At 42.6% G+C, this 22,610-nt stretch overlaps 1 protein-coding gene, 2 long non-coding RNA genes and 2 pseudogenes across 10 annotated transcripts in view; 3 read left to right on the top strand and 2 right to left on the bottom strand.

Annotated features, from left to right (window-relative positions):
• LOC114301272 (uncharacterized) overlaps window positions 1–22,610 on the top strand; it is a 42,982-nt gene that overhangs the window by 17,797 nt on the left and 2,575 nt on the right. For 4 of the 7 annotated variants that reach the window (XR_014350296.1, XR_014350295.1, XM_028246203.2 and 1 more), the window contains exons 10-12: window positions 277–749; window positions 16,606–16,685; window positions 17,303–17,438. Coding sequence is in view for 3 of the 7 variants with exons in the window: in XM_028246203.2 (XP_028102004.2) it covers window positions 277–749; window positions 16,606–16,685; window positions 17,303–17,438 (689 nt within the window). In the remaining 4 variants the exon portion in view is untranslated. Of the gene's footprint in view, window positions 1–276; window positions 750–16,605; window positions 16,686–17,302; window positions 17,493–22,610 lie in introns of all 7 variants that reach the window. The other 3 variants (XR_014350298.1, XR_014350297.1, XM_082905089.1) reach the window with 2 other exon arrangements.
• Window positions 8,938–9,810, top strand: LOC114268356 (transcription factor VIP1 pseudogene; annotated as a pseudogene).
• Window positions 12,245–14,015, top strand: LOC145807159 (cell division cycle 20.2, cofactor of APC complex pseudogene; annotated as a pseudogene). Its single transcript, XR_014350299.1, has one exon. The product of XR_014350299.1 is annotated as a cell division cycle 20.2, cofactor of APC complex pseudogene (transcript).
• LOC145807167 (uncharacterized) lies at window positions 15,808–16,134 on the bottom strand. The gene is made up of 2 exons (XR_014350300.1): window positions 16,064–16,134; window positions 15,808–15,999 (listed from the first exon to the last, which is right to left on the bottom strand). It is a non-coding gene; the product is annotated as an uncharacterized LOC145807167 (long non-coding RNA).
• Window positions 18,726–22,076, bottom strand: LOC145807171 (uncharacterized). Its single transcript, XR_014350302.1, has 3 exons — window positions 22,014–22,076; window positions 18,885–21,971; window positions 18,726–18,842 (listed from the first exon to the last, which is right to left on the bottom strand). It is a non-coding gene; the product is annotated as an uncharacterized LOC145807171 (long non-coding RNA).

Below are 22,610 nucleotides of genomic sequence, written 5' to 3'. Positions count from 1 at the left end.
AACATTATCTTTCCAGCAACTTATGATTATTTGAGCAAACAAATACTCATTTCAAAAGAATTATGGGTGAAGTAATCTGATGGACATTTTAATTTATACAGTCAGTTATTGATCCAACCAGTTATACATCTATTGACATATCACATCTTCATATCTGCTCATGATGCTAACAGTTTTCTTTTTAATTACGTCCTTTATCTGGCTGATTGAATTTTTTTTCCCTCTATATTTTTTATTTGAAAATGACATTTGTTCATTCTTGCTGAAATCAAACAGTGAACGTGGATGACGCAGTGGATGATATCGTACGCCAGTTCAAAGGGGTCTCAGATGGCTTAATGCGCAAAGTTGTTGGTTCATCTTCCCCTCCACATGAAGTGTCTCCTGCAATTTCAAGCAGGAACTTATCCTTTAATGCTGAGATGATTAAACAACTTTCATGGCAAAATAGCACAGAATCAGCAAAAAGCATTTCTGATTATGATGAAGGTGATAAAGATGGAATTAATGAGCATGAGGAAGTAGAACCTACTGTGCAAGATAGTGGGTGGCATTCGGACAATGAATTGAACACAAAGGGTTTTCCACCTAGGGTGGTTAAACGAGGTGAGAAGATTAGAAGCTTAGATCCTGAGAAGAAACATGGTTCAGAGAAAGAATCTCCATCGGTCAGTCTGGGTGGATATCTTGCCTCAGGTTTCCCAGTATCCTCTGATCACTTGGCGGATCCGGTTGTAGTGCCACCAGAGGTACCAAGCAGTCAGAAGACTGCATTTTGTTTCCTTCTATGCTTTATGACCTTCACATATACCTTAGATCTCCCCTTCACAAGTGCCATCTTTGGTCATATTTTCTTCATTGCAGAATTGTCACCTTGGTGTTGTCTCTAAAATTTAGCCCATGTCAATCTAATTGACTCTCCCTAATGTCATCTGTCATGCTATTATTAATATTTGACCTTCCTGTTTGACTGCCAGAACTATTCTTGTCAGATGCTGCAGTTACAGTTATGCATATTTTGCTTCTATTGGTGCAAACATAGTTCTTATATGTGTTCCAATTGCTATGCATACACACATTTCCTTCCGAACTGTACAATTCATTCTAAGATCTTATGTCTTGTCCAAACATTGCTCGAGTCTTTGGACCTGAAATTATTGATGAGAAACAAGTTAGAAGCTCAGGGTTGAAGAATTTCAGCAATTAAAGGAAAATTGAAGAAGGAATTATCTTATGATGTTTACAAACCTGGTAAAATGTTGAAATTTATGTAATATTGATTGTTATTGATAGATGTATATATTACAAGTACAAGGATTCCTATTATATAGGAGAGGATTTGAGAGTAGGTGAGGAGTAGGTGGAGGGTAGGTGAAGGTAGTAGGTGAGGAGTAGGTAGGTGAAGGTAGTAGGTGAGTGGTAAATTCTAACAGCCCCCCGCAAACTCAAGGAGGATAGAAACTAACCAACTTGAGTTTGGAGAGAGGAACAAAACAAGAAAATACATAAAAAAAAAATGAATAAAAAAAAAATAGGAGACACTGTATGGTCGTGTCAGACCATTGGTGAAAATACTGAAAGGTGGTGTCATAACGTGGTAGAGGACACTGGATGGTGGTGTCATAACGTTGTAGAGGACACTGTATGGTGGTGTCATAACGGTGTAGAGGACACTGTATATGTTAAAATTTACCATCACCTACCACCAATTTACCATCACCTACCACCACCTAATCCTCACCTACTCCTCACCTACTACACTCACCCTCTCCTATATAATGAGCCACTCACCATTTGTAATAAATATACTACACATCAATCAATATTACATCAGTTTTTCTTACATGGTATCAGAGCAAGGTTAAGCACTTAGTATTTTTTGCTTCACCGGCGGGCGGCAACCTCGCCTTGGCCGCCCGCCGGACCTCAACCTAATCCGCTAGAATTTTCTACACATACCTTGAAATTTATTCGAGTCCACCACCACTGTCCCTCCTCTCACTGTTGCGTCACCAATGATGCCAAAGACGAGCAGAAGAATGAAGACGATCGAGACGGTGGTGGATGGGAGGACACTGGCACTGCTGCCTTTTACGCCGCCGGCGCCAGCTCCGATTCTCTTTTCTCCATGGCCCTCCGTTTCCCTGCTCAGGAACTACAAGTGGATAGAATTTGACCAGCCCATTTCACGATTCTGCGAGTTGTTGGCCTCAAATCAAACTTCCTTCATCTTGTTCACTCCCCCGAAATCATGGACATATATGTTGTCCCTGTTGAACCAGTGGCAGCTCTAATGTCCTGATCTGATCTGACAATCAACCTCATAGAATAACCTGATCAGACTCCAGCTGAGTCATTGGTTGCATCAAAAGATCTTCAAAGTACTCTTTGCAGATTTCTTCTCCAGAGTCATCAATGTCGGCGGTTGCTACTTACTTCTCTGCCTCCGTCCGATTAAACAGCGGCGGTGACACCTCGTCGGAAGGTGCGGGTTCCACCGTCAGCCACCGTGATTTCGATTTGAACCTCCCTGCCTTGCCGGAGTTCTCGCCGGGATTCCGCGACTGGGTCTGGCCTTATCTCTGCTTCTTGAAAGGCTTTCTGTTGATTACGGAACGACATCGAAGCTTGGATTCACTGTTTACCCATCTCTCCCCCACTTTCTCTTATTTTTATATATATATATATATCTATGTTTATTTTCTGCAGACGAGAGCACCTTGAAACTTATTTTATTTTATTTTCTTATCTCTCTTTTTGACCATTACAACAAAGCACCAGCACCCTTGTTCCCACCTTTCATCATGGTCTCCACTTTCTTTTTCTTTTTTTATATTTATTTTAATCCATTTTTTTGAAAACAAAACCGAATCACCAGCTTTGCGCACCAACCCAATTTCCATCTCACATTTCTTTATTTAATATATATATATATATATATATTAAAATAATGCATCATCAAACCAAACCCATGTGCACCCACGTTGTTTCCCCCTTTTCATTTATTTAACTATATATCTATATTTATTATAATATATTTTCACTACTCCTACTTTTATTTTATTTTATTTTATTTTATTTATTCTATCTTTCTTTTTCTATCCATTTTTCTTATTATACAACTCGTGAGCACCATCCTATCTTCCGTAAAAAAAAAAAAAAAAAAAAAAAAAAAAAAAAAAAGCCGCAGGAAGATCTGCACACCAAACTCATTTTATTCATGTCGGGGCTCACCCCGATCACCATGTTTCCACATACAAAAAAAAAAAAAAAAAACAAAAATAAAAAAAACAAAAATAAAAAAACAAAAATAAAAAAAAAATAAAAAAAAAAATCCCCCAACACCCACATTCACAGGTGGGATTTTTCTTCTCTACTCTGCCGCCGGTCTTTTCTTCTTGCCTCCGTCCTGGGAGGCCCTTGACGGTGTTGCCTCCGTGTTTCCCACTCCACTGGGCATGATCACTACTCCCTGCTCCTCCACTGCAGCATACGGCGGACCTCCAAATCGGAACATCACAGTGGCCTTCCGCTTCAGCTCCTTATTTTCTGCTTTCAGCACACTTATCTCTGCTCGCGCATCCTTATACATGCGTTGGAGCAGAGCCAGTTGGGCATTTAAATGCTGCACCTCATTTGTCCTACTCTGCAGCCGGTTCGACAAGTTTGTGACCGCAGTCATGGTTTCAACACAGGACTTCAATGTATACTGATTAGCTTCAATATCCGTTTGCACTGCCATTTTTTGCTCCACCGACCGCATCGGAAAGTTCAACGGAGCAAAACCAGAGGTGTTTGGTTGAGGTTCACAGGCCACCGCACCAGTTATCTCTCTTGTTGACTCGTTGAGGTCGGGAAAGAGAGTGAGCAGACCACGGGAAGAAGAGGCTATATTCTGGGTAGCTGAACGGGAAGACGAGGCCATGTTATGGGTTGCTGAGTGTTTCAGAGAAAGGTTGGTTACAGAATGGCAACAGAGTGTTCCAGAATCTCTTTCTCAGAAACGGAAGAGTTTTTTCAAAGGATTTTCGGTGGTTTCAGACTGGTTTGCACAGCCTCCGCCTCAACCTTGGTTAAATAGCCGAGGCCGACACGCCACTCTGTCGCTCACGTGCCTCGCCGCGTCTCCGGCTCGCCTTTTGATGGCTCGACGCTTTCTGTCGGGCACGCCTTTTGATGAAGTGGGCGTGCCTTTTGAGGGCGCGACTTTTGAGGACTCACTATATACATCCATATATATATATATATATTTGGGCAGCCTATATACACCATCATACAGTGTATTTTTTTATGGGTCCGACAAGACTCTGTAAACTGTCCCGACATTGATTCCGGTTAGTTTCTACAAGGGTCCGACAAGACTCTGTAAACTGTCCCGACATAGATTCCGGTTAGTTTATACAAGGGTCCGACAAGACTCTGTAAACTGTCCCGACATTGATTCCGGTTAGCTCCTTCATGGGTCCGACAAGACTTTGTAAACTGTCTTCTACAACGGTCCGACATGACCCCATAAACTGTTTTCTACATCGGTCTGACACCGCCATCCAGTGTCCTCTACACCGTTATGACACCCCCATACAGTGTCCTCTACAACGTTATGACACCACCATCCAGTGTCTTCACCAATGGTCTGACACGACCATACAGTGTCTCCTATCCTTTTTTTATTTTTATGTATTTTCTTGTTTTGTTACTCTCTCCAAACTCAAGTTGGTTAGTTTCTATCCTCCTTGAGTTTGCGGGGGGCTGTTAAAATTTACCATCACCTACCACCAATTTACCATCACCTACCACCACCTAATCCTTACCTACTCCTCACCTACTACACTCACCCTCTCCTATATAATGAGCCACTCACCATTTGTAATAAATATACTACACATCAATCAATATTACATCAGTTTTTCTTACAGTATAGGGGTGTCATAACGTGGTAGAGGACACTGGAGGGGTGTGTCATAACGTTGTAGAGGACACTGTATGCTAACCGGAATCAATGTCGGGACAGTTTATAGGGTCATGTCGGACCGCTGTAGCAGACAATGTGGTGACAGTTGTTGTGACAGTTTACGGAGTCTTGCTGGACCCTTGTAGAAACTAACCGGAATCAATGTCGGGACAGTTTACAGAGTCTTGTCGGACCCTTGTAGAAACTAACCGGAATCTATGTCGGGACAGTTTACAGAGTCTTGTCGGACCCTTGTAGAAACTAACCGGAATCTATGTCGGGACAGTTTACAGAGTCTTGTCGGACCCTTGTAGAAACTAACCGGAATCTATGTCGGGACAGTTTACAGAGTCTTGTCGGACCCTTGTAAAGTCGCACCCTCAAAAGGTGTGCCCAATTTTGTCAAAAGGCGTGCCATCAAAAGGCGTGCCCAATTCATCAAAAGGTGTGCCGGACATGATGGCGAGGCACGTGAGTGCCTTGGTTGGCGTGCCCGTTTGTCGTCTGGCGGCAAGTGGCGCGCGATGCGCGTGTCTGCCTCGGCTATTTAACCAAGACGAAGGCAGAGGCTGAGGCAGAGGCTGAGAAAAAACTTGCGAAAAAACCTCTGAAAAAAAACTCTTCGTTTTGCTGAGAGAGATAGGCTGTAACACTTTGTTGCCCAGAAAATGGCCTCTTCGTCCCGGAGTCTGCTAACTCTCTTTCCCGACCTCAACGAGTCAACAAGAGAGAGAACTGGTGCGGTGGCACTGGAACCTCAACCAAGCGCCCCGGAGTTTGCTCCGTTGAACTTTCCGATGCGGTCGGTGGAGCAAAGAATGGCAGTGCAGTCGGATGTGGAGGCCAATCAGTATACTCTGAAGGCATGTGTGGAAAGCATGACGGCGGTCACGAACTTGTCGAACCGGCTGCAGAGTAGGACAAATGAGGTGCAGCATTTAAACTCCCAGCTGGCTCTGCTCCAACGCATGTATAAGGATGCGCGAGCAGAGATAAGCGTGCTAAGGGCAGAAAACAAGGAGCTGAAGCGGAAAGCCACCGTGATGTTCCGATTTGGAGGTCCTCCATATGCTGCAGTGGAGGAGTATGGGGGAGTGATCATGCCCAGTGGAGTGGGAAACACGGAGGCAACACCGGCAGGGGCCGCCCAGGACGGAGGCAAGAAGAAAAGGCCGGCGGAATAGGCGAAGAAGTGAGGTCGGTTGGTGGCCGGCTGCAGAAAAGAAAACAAATTGTTTTGTTTGTTGTGGTTGTTGTTTGTTTGTTTGTTTGTTTTTTTTTTTTTTTTTTTTTGATGTAAAATGGTGATCGGGGTGAGCCCCTGATATGAAAAAAATATGAGTGTTGGGCAAATTTGTAAATTGTTTGTTTGTTTGTTTTTTTTTTTTTTTTTTTTTGTTTTTGTTTTTGTTGTTGTTTGGCAAGAATAATAATAAGAAAAATGTAGTAACGGGGAAGAGGCAATTCCCGTCGGTGTGTTTTTTGTTTTTTTTTGTTTTTTTTTTGTTTTTTTTAATAAAAAATAATAATAAGAAGAAGAAGAATAATATGGCGCATTGAACAGCATGATGGCTTTGGTGGGTGGAGTCTGTGGGTGCTGTAGTTAATATAGTATAATAAGCATATATTAAAATAAAAGAAAGTGGCTGCAGAGAGAGAGAGATAAAATGCCCATGTGCATAGTTAATATAGTATAATAAGCATGATGGCTTTGGTGGGTGGAGTCTGTGGGTGCTGTAGTTAATATAGTATAATAAGCATTTATTAAAATAAAAGAAAGTGGCTGCAGAGAGAGAGAGAGATAAAATGCCCATGTGCATAGGTCTGCCATGTAGTAAAGGCTGGTTCCTCTCAAATTTGATCTTCTTCCAAGGGCCATCACGTAGAAATGTGAACTGGTCAGAAGAATAACCAGCATTGACAGGCAGTTGTTGGGATGGATTAGAATCAATTGTGATCTGTTCTGAACGCCAGAATGGCAAACCCAGGGATTGGTGTAACTGCTTAATGAATGATGCTTCCAAAGCATCAAGATATGAATTGTGCTTCTCATCCGTCCATGCCGTGCACGGTGCCACATTTGTATTCCGGTGAATGAAATCCTTGGAATGATCGATGGTTACAGAGGAAGACTCCAAGTTGGTCCGAGTCAACTCACTCCGGCGACCGTCCGGAGCGGCGAGATCTGGCGGCAGCTCCGGCTGGAGATTCTCTGCCATGGCGTGTTCGGACAATGCAATAACAACCTCTAAATTTAGAGGAACAAGCCCTTGATTCAGCAGAGAGAAACCCTCGCCTGGTTCTTCTTTCCTCTCGGTGTGAACAAGTTTTAGAGAGAGAGAGAGAGAGAGGCGGTCCATGAGGAGAGGGAAAGAAAGCTGCGGGCTACTCACTGGTAAATGTGGCAGCGGTATGTGTAGAGGTCCGGCGAAATAGATTGAGGTCCGGCGGGCGACCAAGGCGAGGTTGCCGCCCGCCGGTGAAGCGAAAAATAGTAAGTGCTTAACCTTGCTCTGATACCATGTTGAAATTTATGTAATATTGATTGTTATTGATAGATGTATATATTACAAGTACAAGGATTCCTATTATATAGGAGAGGATTTGAGAGTAGGTGAGGAGTAGGTGGAGGGTAGGTGAAGGTAGTAGGTGAGGAGTAGGTAGGTGAAGGTAGTAGGTGAGTGGTAAATTCTAACATAAAAGCATGGGAGACCGAGAAGAAAAAAAATAAATAAATAAAAGACAAATAAGAAAGAAAAAGTTGTTCCGTTATCAGAGAGTTATTGAATCTTAGGAATGGGATAGATGGGGATTCATATAGCGAACCATAAGATTTATTCAGGTTGCTGATTAAAATAGAAAGCTTGAAAGTATATGGAAAAGTTGATGCATATTTATTTCTTTGGGAACAATTGAAGATTATTGCCATTTTAGCCTCTCTCTCTCTCTCTCTCTCTGGATAGGTAATGGCCATTTTATCTCTTGAGTAAGATCTAGTGAAAACAGAAGATAAAAAGTGACATCTTGGACTTAGATTGGAGAAGTTAAATTGAATTGTTGATCCTATCAGGTGTAATTAATTGATTCCCTCTAAACATGGTAAACATGTTGGTCTATGATGAGATTTCATGTTGAAGGATTAAAATGTGTTTTTCTTGATAACAAGATTCTCGGTTGAAAGAAACTCAAAACCCCCAAAGCTGTTGGAAGTTGTCTTATGAGTTCACAAACTATTATTTCCAGATGCCGAATTAACCACAAGAAAACAGTAAATTATGTTATAAGTATAGTTGATTGAATTTATTAAATACTCAGAATTGCATTTTAGTGCATTGAAATGTAGAATACAGTTAGCATTCAGAATCTGGGGTCTAGATTTCTGTCAAGTGGAGTTTAATCTATCATTTGTATTAATTTTCCTTGGGATTTGATTTAGAATTTCCGAGTGAATTGTATGATTAATAGCAATTATTCTGTCGAAAGAAAGGAATTCCACCTTGCTAACTATTGTCATTTGTAAAGTGCATGGAAAACTAATCAGTCGCTGTTGGAGAGATGACAACTCTAATTATGGTGCTTTACAATTACATCTTCCGAACATTAATTATCATGCTTCTTGTGAATTCTGATACTAGAGGAGGTTAAAAGTGTTAATGTAAATTGTAAAAGTAAATACTACCACCCATTCCACCTACCACCTCCACTACCACCCACTCCACCTACCACCTCCACTACCACCTTCACCTACTCCCAAATCCTCTCCTATATAAATCCTTGTAATATACACAATATATATATCAATCAATACAAATCAATCAATACATAATTCATTCTCTCTGTATCTCTCTCTATCAATTTATCTTACATGGTATCAGAGCTATAGGTTAAAGATCTTGGTGTTCTTCGCCTTCCGGTGGGCGGCAACCTTGCCTTGACCGCCCGCCGGACCTCAACCTAGTCCGCTTATTTTCTACACATACCTTCCCATGCTACACGTACCTTCCCATCATTGCCCAAATCCTCTCTCCCTCGGATGTGTAACCATTAATTTGCTCAACATCTTTGGCATCTGCTTCCAATGCCCTTCTCCTTGTAACATTGACGTAGTGGTCTCTGTGTGTAATTAACACCAGCCCACCCACTCCATCTTGCCTCGCACTCCTTCACACCCAGAAGAGCCTTCTAGAATGTCCTGATCAGACTCCAGCTGAGTCATTGGTTGCATCAAAAGATCTTCAAAGTACTCCGGCGATGGCGCCGCCGTCGCCGCCGAATCCGAGAGATTTGGCGGGAAGCCGCCGCCGGCCAGCCATTATCGTCACAGGCACAGTAACTCGATGGACGGCTCGATGTCGTCGTTTGAGGCCGATTCATCGTTGATGATCGATGGAGTTAAGAAAACCATGGCTCCTGATCGGCTCGCTCTCCTTGATCCCAAGCGAGCTAAAAGAATTCTTGCGAATCGACAATCTGCGGCACGTTCAAAGGAGCGAAAAATACGATATACAAACGAGCTGGAGAGGAAAGTACAGACCCTTCAGACGGAAGCTACCACCCTCTCTGCACAGGTCACAATGCTCCAGAGAGACACAACTGGATTGACTACTGAGAACAAGGAACTCAAACTGCGGTTACAGGCGATGGAACAACAAGCACATCTTCGAGATGCTTTGAATGAAACACTGAGGGAAGAAGTACAACGGCTTAAGATAGCAACGGGTCAAATCCCAGCTGCCAATAGAAACCCCTTCAACAGAGCTCTACCTCCACAATTCTCTTCCCACCCACAGATGTTTCAGCAATTTGGTCAATTGGTTTTATATAAACTCTCTTTCTTCGGTTGAAGCTGGGCAAAACCAAAACAAAAAGGACTCTTTAGACTTGCTCTCTCGACCCACAGATCTGCCACTTTTGTCTTTGATCAACCTACCGTCGCCGTCGTCGCCACAGACGGTGGCGGCTCGACCAACCTACACTCTCTCTACCTCTCTCTTTTTCTCTCTCTCTCTCGTCCCTTTTATCTCCACTAGACCCACTCACTTCCTTTTCTTATGAGGAGAATATTTTTAATATCTTTACTCACCTCACATGGATACACCCATCCATCGCCCAACCTTTCTTTTCATTATTATACAACTTACTTGGTCTAACTTCTCTTTCTTTTTATTTATTTATGTAATCCCACCCATCCACCGTCCCAACTTTATTTTTTCTTATACAGCTTAATTAGTGCTCTCCATTCGTCCTGTTCCCCACTCTCACATTTATTATTTTTATTCATCATTATATATTCCTCATCACCATGCTCATCATTTCGTCGCCATCACCTTATTTTATTTTTATTTTTTTTTTCTTCGATTCCCTTCTTTTCACATAAAAAAAAAAAAAAAAAAAACATGACCCCGTAAACTGTCTGCTACAACGGTCCGACATGACCCCGTAAACTGTCTTCTACACCGGTCCGACATGACCCCATAAACTGTCCTGCTACAACGGTCCGACATGACCCCATAAACTGTCTTCTACAACGGTCTGACACGACCACACAGTGTCTGCTACAACGGTCCGACATGACCCCGTAAACTGTCTGACACGACCATACCGTGTCTCCTATCCTGTTTTGTTTTTTATTTATCAGTTTACTTTTCTGTTTTGTTACTCTCTCCAAACTCAAGTTGGCTAGTACCTATCCTCCTTGAGTTTGAGGGGGGCTGTTAAACTGTCTTCTACAACGGTCTGACACGACCACACAGTGTCTGCTACAACGGTCCGACATGACCCCGTAAACTGTCTGACACGACCATACCGTGTCTCCTATCCTGTTTTGTTTTTTATTTATCAGTTTACTTTTCTGTTTTGTTACTCTCTCCAAACTCAAGTTGGCTAGTACCTATCCTCCTTGAGTTTGAGGGGGGCTGTTAATGTAAATTGTAAAAGTAAATACTACCACCCATTCCACCTACCACCTCCACTACCACCCACTCCACCTACCACCTCCACTACCACCTTCACCTACTCCCAAATCCTCTCCTATATAAATCCTTGTAATATACACAATATATATATCAATCAATACAAATCAATCAATACATAATTCATTCTCTCTGTATCTCTCTCTATCAATTTATCTTACAAAAAGCTTCTATAATTATAATGTGTTTTTTTTTTTTTTTTTTATGTCATTGATTCATAACTTATTGAATCAATATTGAGCAGAACTCGTGGGCATATGAACAGTTAAGAGTTCCAGGAGATTCCTCAAAGGAGAATAAACAGATTTTTTTTTTTTTTTTTAGCTGGGCAGTGGATGCTGATGAAGATGGAAGAGAATTTCTATCTGGGAGTGGCCTACTTTGGTTTCTGAAATAGAATGTTCAGCTGTTCTTAAACATTAGTTTTCTACACAAGAATTGATTAGGGATGCCACTATAGACAAAACCAAGATGAGAATGGAATTAGTAGAAGTAAGCTTTTAACTTGCAGGAGGACCTATTGATTTTGGGATCTATATCATGGGTATTTAATAGGTTTTTATGGGTTACTAATCGACAGAGGGATTCCAACTCTTGTTAGAGTTAGAATTACATAGATGAACCAAGTTTTATATACTTTTTCCTCAGCTTTGAAGCCTAATTGGGATTGTATGATACAATTGTAACATTAAGTGAGGCATAATGTAGATTGGGCGTGTTACTGGGCTTATTCTTCTACTTCTTGTCATCTTTGATTTTCTGCACTGTTTAGGCCTTTTACCCTGGAAATCATATGTTATTAAGCTTGATAACCCATCTTTTTATCCATCCATATCACCCAAAAGTAAGTTAATAACTGAATACAAGCTCCTATTATTGTTCACATGTACCCCTCTTGGGTGTTGTTCACAGCCCAGAACAGCCTCCAAAATTTTAGGCTGTGTTTGGTTATGTGTTTCAAACACATTTCCACCCACTCATTTGAGTGTGGTGTTTGTTTTGAGCCTTCAAATTATAATTCCACACCTACTTTTGAAAACTCCTTCCCAAACGGGGAAATTTGGCTAATCCGAACGTCTGGCTGGTTGACCGGAACAATATTTGTTTGTTTTTTTTTTTTCTCTTGGGAACCTGTTATTTTTATATTGTAAATAAAAAATATTTTCAGAATTTTTTTAATTTTTATATGAGCTTTGAATAGAATTTTAGGTTGTGTGTTTGGTTATGAGTTGTAAATTTTTGAATCAAACAACTTTTCTAATTTCAAAAACTTAAAACTCCCTCCAAAACTCAATTCAAAACTCATAACCAAACAAATTTTTTGTTAGAATTTCTCATCTTTACCTTCACCTACTCCACTACACACTCCACTTCACCTACCTCCACTTCACCACACACTCCACTTCACCTAACCCACTATCACCTCCACTACACCTACTACCACCTCCACTTCACCACACACTCCACTTCACCTAACCCACTATCACCTCCACTACACCTACTACCACATTTTCTTCTATATATAGATTGTATAGGAATTGTAATTCAATCAATCTTGTAATACATCAATACATCAATCAATAATATATCAATTCTTACATGGTATCAGAGCAAGGTTAAGAAGCTAGTAATTCTGCTTCACCGGCGGGCGGCAGCCTCGCCTTGGCCGCCCGCCGGACCTCTACACATGCTTTCACTCCCCTCTTTCCTCCTTGTCATCACCATCATCAGCAGGGGCAGCAGAGTTGAGAGCATTTAACCTCTCTATCAAGCTGGCCTTCCTTTCCTCGGATCAGCGCGTATTGATGCATGAACCCTTTTGTACATCTCCTCTATGCCATCAGGCTCAATACCTCTCTTTATGTATTCGCAAAAGTGAGACTGGTACTTCTCTGGCTCATCTTCCACCAGAGTCGCCATGTATGCAGACACATGGCCTCCATAGATGTATTTGTGGTGAACCTCAGCATCAAGTTGCTTACTGTCTTTACTGAAACCAGCAAACCTCTTGTCACTGTGCGGAATATCAAGCCCACCATCTAAGGCTCCCTTGAGAGCACCAAAAAAACACCCAACTTTGGGATTCTACAGCTAATCGACAGCTACGAATCTTGAGAGGTGGCCATCAATCACGAGTTGGATCTATGGATTGGAACAATCATATTTTGACAACTGGAGAAATGGATGGTCAGATCATCAACAACGATGTAAGAGTAAGATCACATATTGTTGAAACCTACAGGGGACACCATCAAGAAGTCTGTGGGCTAAAATGGTCAGCCTCGGGTCAACAGTTAGCAAGTGGGGGAAATGATAATCTCCTGCATATATGGGACAGATCGACGGCTTCTTCTAATTCCCCAACACAGTGGCTTCACAGGCTTGAAGACCACACAGCCGTTGTTAAAGCCCTTTCTTGGTGTCCGTTCCAGGGTAACTTGCTGGCCTCTGGTGGAGGTGGCAGTGACAGGTGCATAAAGTTTTGGAACACCCACACCGGTGCTTGCTTGAACTCGATTGACACTGGATCACAGGTCTGTTCTCTTCTGTGGAACAAGAATGAGCGCGAGATGCTTAGCTCTCATGGCTTTACACAGAATCAGCTTACACTTTGGAAGTACCCATCTATGGTGAAAGTAGCAGAGCTCACTGGCCATACATCCAGAGTTCTTTTCATGGCTCAGAGCCCAGATGGATGTACAGTAGCATCTGCTGCAGGGGATGAAACTCTAAGATTTTGGAATGTTTTTGGGACTCCTGCTGAAGTGGCGAAACCTGCACCTAAGGCAAATCCTGAGCCATTTGCTCACCCTGAATCGCTCTACTCCAATCGGCAAAGACTCCATTGCCTATTGAATCTTTACACAGACAAACCCTTTATTTATTTATTTTTTCTCTTTGTTCCCACCATGTCTCACCCATACCCCTTTTTTATTTTTTAAACCAATCTTCATCTTTGCACCCACTCATCCAAAACTCTATAATATATTCCACCGCCTGCACATCCTCCCCCCAAAAATATTCCCTGTTTTCTTTATCTATTTTATTTTATTCTTATTATTATTATTAAACAAAAAAAAAAAAAAAAAAAACACACCTCACACTGATCTCCACTCAAGCACACCCACCATTTTGCCAACTTTCTATTCTTATTATTATTATTATTATACAAAACCAACACAACCCAACACCAAGCCCGTCCTCAGCTTTTCCCATCTTTATTGAAGACCACACAACAGTCCACTTTTCACATCTTTATTTTTGCCACCTTTAATTTTTATTTTATTTTCTATTTTTCCTTTCCATCATCGCTTGTTCCAACTTTCCACCCTCACAAAAAAAAAAAAAAAAAAAAAGCAGACGAAGAACTGCACACCAAACTCATTTTATTCATGTCAGGGGCGATCACCATTTTCCACAAAACACAACACAAAAAAAAAACAAAAACAACCAAAAAAAAAAAAAAAAAAAAAACCCAAAAAAAAAAAAAAAAAAAAAAAAAAAAAAAAAAAACACCCACACCCACAGCGGGATTTTTCTTATCTACTCTGCTGCCGGTCTCTTCTTCTTGCCTCCGTCCTGGGCGGCCCTTGCCGGTGTTGCCTCCGTATTTCCCCCTCCACTGGGCACGATCACTACTCCCTGCTCCTCCACTGCAGCATATGGCGGCCCTCCAAATCGGAACATCACGGTGGCCTTCCGCTTCAGCTCCCTGTTTTCTGCCCTTAGCACGCTTATCTCTGCTCGCGCATCCTTATACATGCGTTGGAGCAGAGCCAGCTGGGAATTTAAATGCTGCACCTCATTTGTCCTACTCTGCAGCCGGTTCGACAAATTTGTGACCGCCGTCATGGTTTCCACGCATGACTTCAGAGTATACTGATTAGCCTCAATATCAGTTTGCACCGCCATTTTTTGCTCCACCGACCGCATCGGAAAGTTCAATGGAGCAAAACCAGAGGTGTTTGGTTGAGGTTCACTGGCCACCGCACCAGTTATTTCTCTTGTGGGCTCGTTCAGTTCTGGAAAGAGCGTGAGCAGGTTCTGGGTAGCTGGACGGGAAGAAGAGGCCATGTTTTTGGGTTGCTAAGTGTTTCGGAAGGGTTGGTGACAGAATGGCAACAAAGTGTTCCACAGTTTCTCTCTCCGCAGAGGTAGAGTTTTTTTCAGCGAAGGGTTGGTTTCAGAGGTTTCAGAATGGTATGCCTCAGCCTCAGCCTTCGTCTTGGATAAATAGCCGAGGCAGCCACGCGTATCGCGCGCCTCTTGCCGCCCGACAAACTGGCACGCCTTTTCATGGCACATCTTTTGACAAAGTGGACACGCCTTTTGATGGCACGCCTTTTGATGGCACGCCTTTTGATGAATTGGGCACGCCTTTTGATGGCACGCCTTTTTATGGATTGGGCACGCCTTTTGATGGCACGCCTTTTGAAAGATTGGGCACACATTTTGAGGGTGCGACTTTTTAAGGGTCCGACAAGACTCTGTAAACTGTCCCGACATTGATTCCGGTTAGTTTCTACAAGGGTCCGACAAGACTCTGTAAACTGTCCCGACATTGATTCCGGTTAGCTCCTTCATGGGTCCGACAAGACTCTGTAAACTGTCCCGACATTGATTCCGGTTAGTTTCTACAAGGGTCCAGCAAGACTCCGTAAACTGTCACCACAACTGTCACAACATAAACTGTCTTCTACATCGGTCTGACACCGCCATCCAGTGTCCTCTACACCGTTATGACACCACCATACAGTGTCCTCTACATGGTTATGACACCCCCATACAGTGTCCTCTACAACGTTATGACACCACCATCCAGTGTCTTCACCAATGGTCTGACACGACCATACAGTGTCTCTTATCCTCTTTTATTTTTATGTATTTTCTTGTTTTGTTACTCTCTCCAAACTCAAGTTGGTTAGTTTCTCTCCTCCTTGAGTTTGCGGGGGGCTGTTAGAATTTCTCATCTTTACCTTCACCTACTCCACTACACACTCCACTTCACCTACCTCCACTTCACCACACACTCCACTTCACCTAACCCACTATCACCTCCACTACACCTACTACCACCTCCACTTCACCACACACTCCACTTCACCTAACCCACTATCACCTCCACTACACCTACTACCACATTTTCTTCTATATATAGATTGTATAGGAATTGTAATTCAATCAATCTTGTAATACATCAATACATCAATCAATAATATATCAATTCTTACATTTTTCACGCTCAAATCATAATTCCAAAACTCACAAACTCAAAATACAACTCTATTCTCAAATCATATTTAGAAAACTCTACCAAACGCTACCTTAGTTTTTTCTCATCTATTTTAAGCTCCTAACCCTTATCTCTTTTACACATTGGTAGAAAGCTCTAAAGTCCCATACCTTTAGAAGCCTTTAGTAACAACGAAAACCTAATATTGTCACCCTATAAAACTTTACTGGTGCCCTATATCAATTGTGGTAAAAATAGCTCGTCGGTGAGTCTTCATTGTTCTTGTCATATGTCAGCTATTGCGAAGGTGCGCTCTTAGGTATATGAAAGGAAAGAAGCTGTAATCAACCTGTTTATAGAAAAATATTTTGTTTGGCTTGCTTACTTAGTTCTTGGATGCCAGTACTTTCGTGTTGTCTAAATTTCTGTTGGTGCTTATTTCCTTGCAGTGGACACCACCTAATGTAAGCTTACCTGTGTTGAATTTAGTTGATAAGATGTTTCAGCTAAAGAGAAAAGGCTGGCTAAGGTAAGCTAGACTTTTCCTTACATGATTACTTGCATGTTTTCTTCATAATTTGAAAATCAAAAATTGCTTGGGAATTATCATAATTCATCGTTAGTGTTTTTATTTATTTATTTATATTTAAAATTTTATATCTGGTGTGTGATGCTGCTTTTTATTTTGTTAGAACAGAAATTTATTGCTGTATATTTTGTTGCTCAATCTTCACAAGTGGAGGCATAGATTTGAAACTTATTTGCTTGCAGCAGACACGCCCTAGCAGGGTGGTTTTTAATGTGTTTTTTTTTTTTTTTTTTTTTTTTGTCGCTTTTGCTCAATGCTCAAAGCCAGATGTCCAGTCCTCCTAGATAGATTTGAAACTTATTTGCTTGTAGCAGACACCCCCTAGCAGGGTGGTTTTTAATATGTTTTTTTTTCCCTTTTGCTCAATGCTCAAAGCCAGGTGTCACACAATCATGGCATAGAGGCTCCCATTAGTCTCAGCCCTTTTTATCCCTTATGATTTGAGAAATGTGGATTGATTGATCTGTGTGGAAGATTATGTGACATGTGATCATGCTTTAACATGTTTCATCAGCATTCAGCCTCAAACATTTTTTTATTTTTATTTAAACATGCAGAAGACAGGTCTTCTGGATATCAAAGCAAATATTGCAGTTAATGATGGAAGACGCTATTGATGACTGGCTCCTGGGGCAAATTCAGTGGCTCCGGAGAGATGATGTTATTGCTCAAGGGATTCGGTGGGTCCAAGATGTAAGGACTGATCAATTTTTTTAACATCTTTATTTTATTGAAATCGTTTAATTGGTGAGTCAAGATTTGATTTAAGGTGCTGTGAGAAATTTCATTATATTCCAAGCTTTAAATGAATATGGCAGCACCGAAGATCACATTCTATAATCTGTTTTATCTTGGTTTTTAACATTTGTTGCGCCAAACTTGTGTCTGCCTGTTTCTTTTGGATGAACATATTTCATCCCAGGCATTTTTGTCACTAGGGGCATAGATTGGCAGTGTGTCACGGGCTGACTCCTTTAGAGGCGCAGCGGATCAATTTTTCACCTGTGTGGTGCTCAAACTCCACCAAGTTTAAGCCCGCCATAGCTTGTTGACAAATCGAGTGTTAATGATCTCACCCATTTGAACATTAGGGCCCAATGTTTTGTCAAGCAATACAACTTCACAAGGAAGCTCCGTCTTCACCCAAATGCCACAAGTAGGCCTAACGCCTCAAGTGCACCAAGCACAGCATAAGTCGCTTCATAGCACCAAGCTTACCTCAAGCAAGGTGCTCGCCCAACTTAGGTTCATGTCATCAAGGTGCCTAGCAACACAACAATGTGCTAACGAAGGCCCTTGACTTAGCCGACAAGCCAACTTTGCATGTTGGGTCTTTGACAGCATCTCGAAGTGCCATAGGGTCTAGCATGCCTCAATTGATGCATATAGGAAGGTCCCATGGTCATGCACAGCCCACAAGCCACCAAGGGTCAATCTCTTGCCCACAGCGTAGTCCTCATGCCAACACGTGTGTTAGATTCCGCCTAAGGCCATTAGCGTTGCACCAACGTGTAGCATGAGTTAGGCAACGTCTCAACCCGTAGCTCGCTTGTAGCATAATGTCACCCCTCAATGGGTTTAGTCAATGCATAACTTGATGCTTTCGTTCGATAGCCCACATATGCGGTCCTGTCTTCCAACCGCTTAACTTAAGCCACAGGATCCCCTTGTGCAAGGTTGAACCTAAACCAAGCACTTGAGTTGGCACATGAGGCCTTTGGTGGTGCCTCGATAGCCCATTCGGTCTAAAACGAGTCCCCAAGATGCCATAACGCGTGGCATAAGGGAGACAACATGTTAAACCTCTCCCTCGGGAGGCACGCGTAGTGCTTACATTATTGCACTGTCCACGGGACTCCCAAACCCACGTGGAGACTTTAGACACCCCTCTGGATGCCTAAAGCCCGCCCTTGAGTTGCCCCAAGATTGCTCACTTGAAGCCTAGTTTGGGCGGGAAGGCAAGTAGGTAGCACACTGTTAAAATCCACCTACTCTCCACCTACTTCACCCACTTAAACCTACTCCACTAAACCTAACCCACTACACCACTACCACCTCACCTACTCCACTAAACCTAACCCACTACACCACTACCACCTCACCTACTCCACTAAACCTAACCCACTACACCACTACCACCTCCACTTCACCTACTCCTTACCTACTACACACTCACCCTCTTCTATATATAGGAATCATGAATCATTGTAATAGAAATAAAAATATCAATCAATAATAATACATACAATTTATTCTCTCTCTTTCTCTATACATTATTTCTTACATGGTATTAGAGCTGGTTTAAAACCTAGTATTTTCGCTTCCCCGGCGGGCGGCAACCTCACCTTAGCCGCCCGCCGGACCTCAACCTATTCCGCTGATAAAATCAACAAAGATTTGTGCAACTGTAGTCATGTGTGAGGCTGATGGAGAAGAATTCTTCACCTCATATGACGAGACAGTCTGGAACTGGAAACACTGCAACATTCTGCTCTGGAATTCTGCAGCAGCTAGATTATAGCTTGGTTGAGTGCCAAGCTTTGGTTCTTCCACCCACTCTTGAACTTGCCCAGCAAAGTGTGAAGGTTCATGCTTGTGTTGGAGGGACTAGTGTGCGCGAAGATCAGCGCATTCTCTCCAGTGGGGTTCATGTTGTTGTTGGTACTCCTGGTCGTGTGTTTGACATGTTGCGGAGACAATCACTTCGCCCTGTTTACATCAAAATGTTTGTCTTGGATGAAGCTGATGAAATGCTGTCACGAGGTTTTTAAAAAATCAGATCTATGATATTTTCCAGTTGCTGCCACCCAAAATCCAGGTTGGGGTGTTCTCAGTTGCTGCCACCCAAAATCCAGGTTGGGGTGTTCTCTGCCACAATGCCACCAGAGGCTCTTGAAATCACCAGGAAATTCATGAATAAGCCTGGAAAGAGAAAAAACTCATACTAGGATTTGCGAAGTGATTCGCTGCAGGAATTTTGGCTTTGGATGAAACCCTTACCATACTCCACTCATTCTCTCCAACTGTTCTAACTTTTTATTTTTATTTTTATTATTATTATATCAAATAATCAATGCACTCATGTTCCCCACTAACAGTGTCCACTTTTGACCCAAACCATTTTCAATCCATTATTTCTCCTTCACCTTTTGCACCCCACTCACCGACTCTCTCTCCACTTTATCACATGGGTTTGTCCCTCTCTTTCCTCCATTTGATTTCAAAAATCACTTATTTTTATTTATTTTTTCCAAGTCACTTTTCCTCTTTTTTAAATACCTCACTTTATTTTGAAACAATCGCACTGATGTTTTTCATATAATCCATCTATAAACATTTTTTATCTATTTTCTTTCTCCCTTGTTTTCTTTCATTTTATTTTTATTTTTTCAACAAAACACTCCCAAAACAAAAACAAAAACAAAAAAAAAACAAAAAAAAACAACATTTTACAAACTTGTCATTTCTTCATGCCGGGGATCAACCCCGATCAGCATTTTACACCATAAAAATAAAAAAAAAATAAAAAAAATAAAAATAAAAAAACACAAAACAAAACAAAACACAACCAACACAAATCGGAACAGTGGGATTTTTCTTCTCGCCTATTCCGCCGGTCTTTTCTTCTTGCCACCGTCTTGGGCGGCCCTTGCCGGTGTTGCCTCCGTGTTTCCCACTCCACTGGGCATGATCACTACTCCCTGCTCCTCCACTGCAGCATATAGCGGCCCTCCAAATCGGAACATAAAACTGGCCTTCCGCTTCAGCTCCTTGTTTTCCGCCTTTAGCACACTTATCTCTGCTCGCGCATCCTTATACATGCGTTGGAGCAGAGCCAGCTGGGAGTTTAATTGCTGCACCTCATTTGTCCTACTCTGCAGCCGGTGCGACAAGTTTGTGACCGCCGTCATGGACTCCACACATGCTTTCAAAGTATACTGATTAGCCTCCACATCCGTTTGCACTGCCATTTTTTGCTCCACCGACCGCATCGGAAAGTTCAACGGAGCAAACTCCGGGGCGCTTGGTTGAGGTTCCAGTGCCACCGCACCAGTTTTCTCTCTTGTTGACTCGTTGAGGTCTGGAAAGAGAGTGAGCAGACTCCGGGAAGACGAGGCCATTTTCTGGGCAACAGAGTGTTACAGAATATCTCTCGCAACAGAGTGTTACAGACTCTCTCTCTCAGCACAACGAAGAGTTTTTTCAGAGGATTTTCAGAAGTTTTTTGTCTGCCTCAGCCTCAGCCTCAACCTTGGTTTAAATAGCCAGGGCCGATCCGCGCCTCGCGCGCCACTTGCCGACAGACGACAAACGGGCGCGCCAACCAAGGCACTCACGTGCCTCGCCATCATGTCCGGCACACCTTTTGATGAATTGGGCACGCCTTTTGATGGCACGCCTTTTTATGGATTGGGCACGCCTTTTGATGGCACGCCTTTTGAAAGATTGGGCACACCTTTTGAGGGTGCGACTTTTTAGGGGTCCGACAAGACTCTGTAAACTGTCCCGACATTGATTCCGGTTAGTTTCTACAAGGGTCCGACAAGACTCTGTAAACTGTCCCGACATTGATTCCGGTTAGCTCCTTTATGGGTCCGACAAGACTCTGTAAATTGTCCCGACATAGATTCCGGTTAGTTTCTACAAGGGTCCGACAAGACTCTGTAAACTGTCCCGACATAGATTCCGGTTAGTTTCTACAAGGGTCCGACAAGACTCTGTAAACTGTCCCGACATTGATTCCGGTTAGTTTCTACAAGGGTCCAGCAAGACTCCGTAAACTGTCACAACAACTGTCACCACATTGTTTGCTACAACGGTCCGACATGACCCCATAAACTGTCTTCTACATCGGTCTGACACCGCCATACAGTGTCCTCTACAACGTTATGACACCCCCATACAGTGTCTTCTACAACGTTATGACACCACCATACAGTGTCCTCTACAACGTTATGACACCACCATACAGTGTCTTCACCAATGGTCTGACACGACCATACAGTGTCACCTATCCTCTTTTATTTTTATGTATTTTCTTGTTTTGTTACTCTCTCCAAACTCAAGTTGGTTAGTTCCTATCCCCCTTGAGTTTGCGGGGGGCTGTTAAAATCCACCTACTCTCCACCTACTTCACCCACTTAAACCTACTCCACTAAACCTAACCCACTACACCACTACCACCTCACCTACTCCACTAAACCTAACCCACTACACCACTACCACCTCACCTACTCCACTAAACCTAACCCACTACACCACTACCACCTCCACTTCACCTACTCCTTACCTACTACACACTCACCCTCTTCTATATATAGGAATCATGAATCATTGTAATAGAAATAAAAATATCAATCAATAATAATACATACAATTTATTCTCTCTCTTTCTCTATACATTATTTCTTACACACACCTTGCCCCCTTATATATGCTTGTTAAGCCTTTAGCCATCTGGCAGGAGGAAACATGTCCTATGTCCGAGGAGTCATAATGATTTTTCATAAATTCCACAAATTGAGAAAAATCATGAAACTTGGTTGGGAAAACACTTCCCCCAAGACCTCTTTCCAGTAAAAATTTCAGCCCAAAATTCCTTCATTTGGATGCCCAAACATCGCGCCAAAATTCTGCACTGTTGACTGCAGCGCAGCAGCAGCCTGAGCCACGGCCTGGGCTGTGGCTGGCAACCTCAGGCCGCAGCCTGTCAGTGGCCTGCCTGCTGGCTGCTGGCTGCTGGCTGTTGGCTTGGGCTGCGGCCTTGAAGCTTGCTGCTGCTGGCTGTCGCTGCTGGCAGTGGGCTGCGGCCTTGCTGCTGGCTATTGCTGCTGGGCTGCGGCCTTGCTACGTGCTGGCTGCTGG

The sequence above is a fragment of the Camellia sinensis genome, chromosome 2 (assembly GCF_055761805.1).
Source record: "Camellia sinensis isolate YWXY chromosome 2, ASM5576180v1, whole genome shotgun sequence".
Taxonomy (NCBI): domain Eukaryota; kingdom Viridiplantae; phylum Streptophyta; class Magnoliopsida; order Ericales; family Theaceae; genus Camellia; species Camellia sinensis.
The sequence above is the reverse complement of the archived record's forward strand: the minus strand, read 5'-3'. Positions and strand labels throughout refer to the sequence as shown.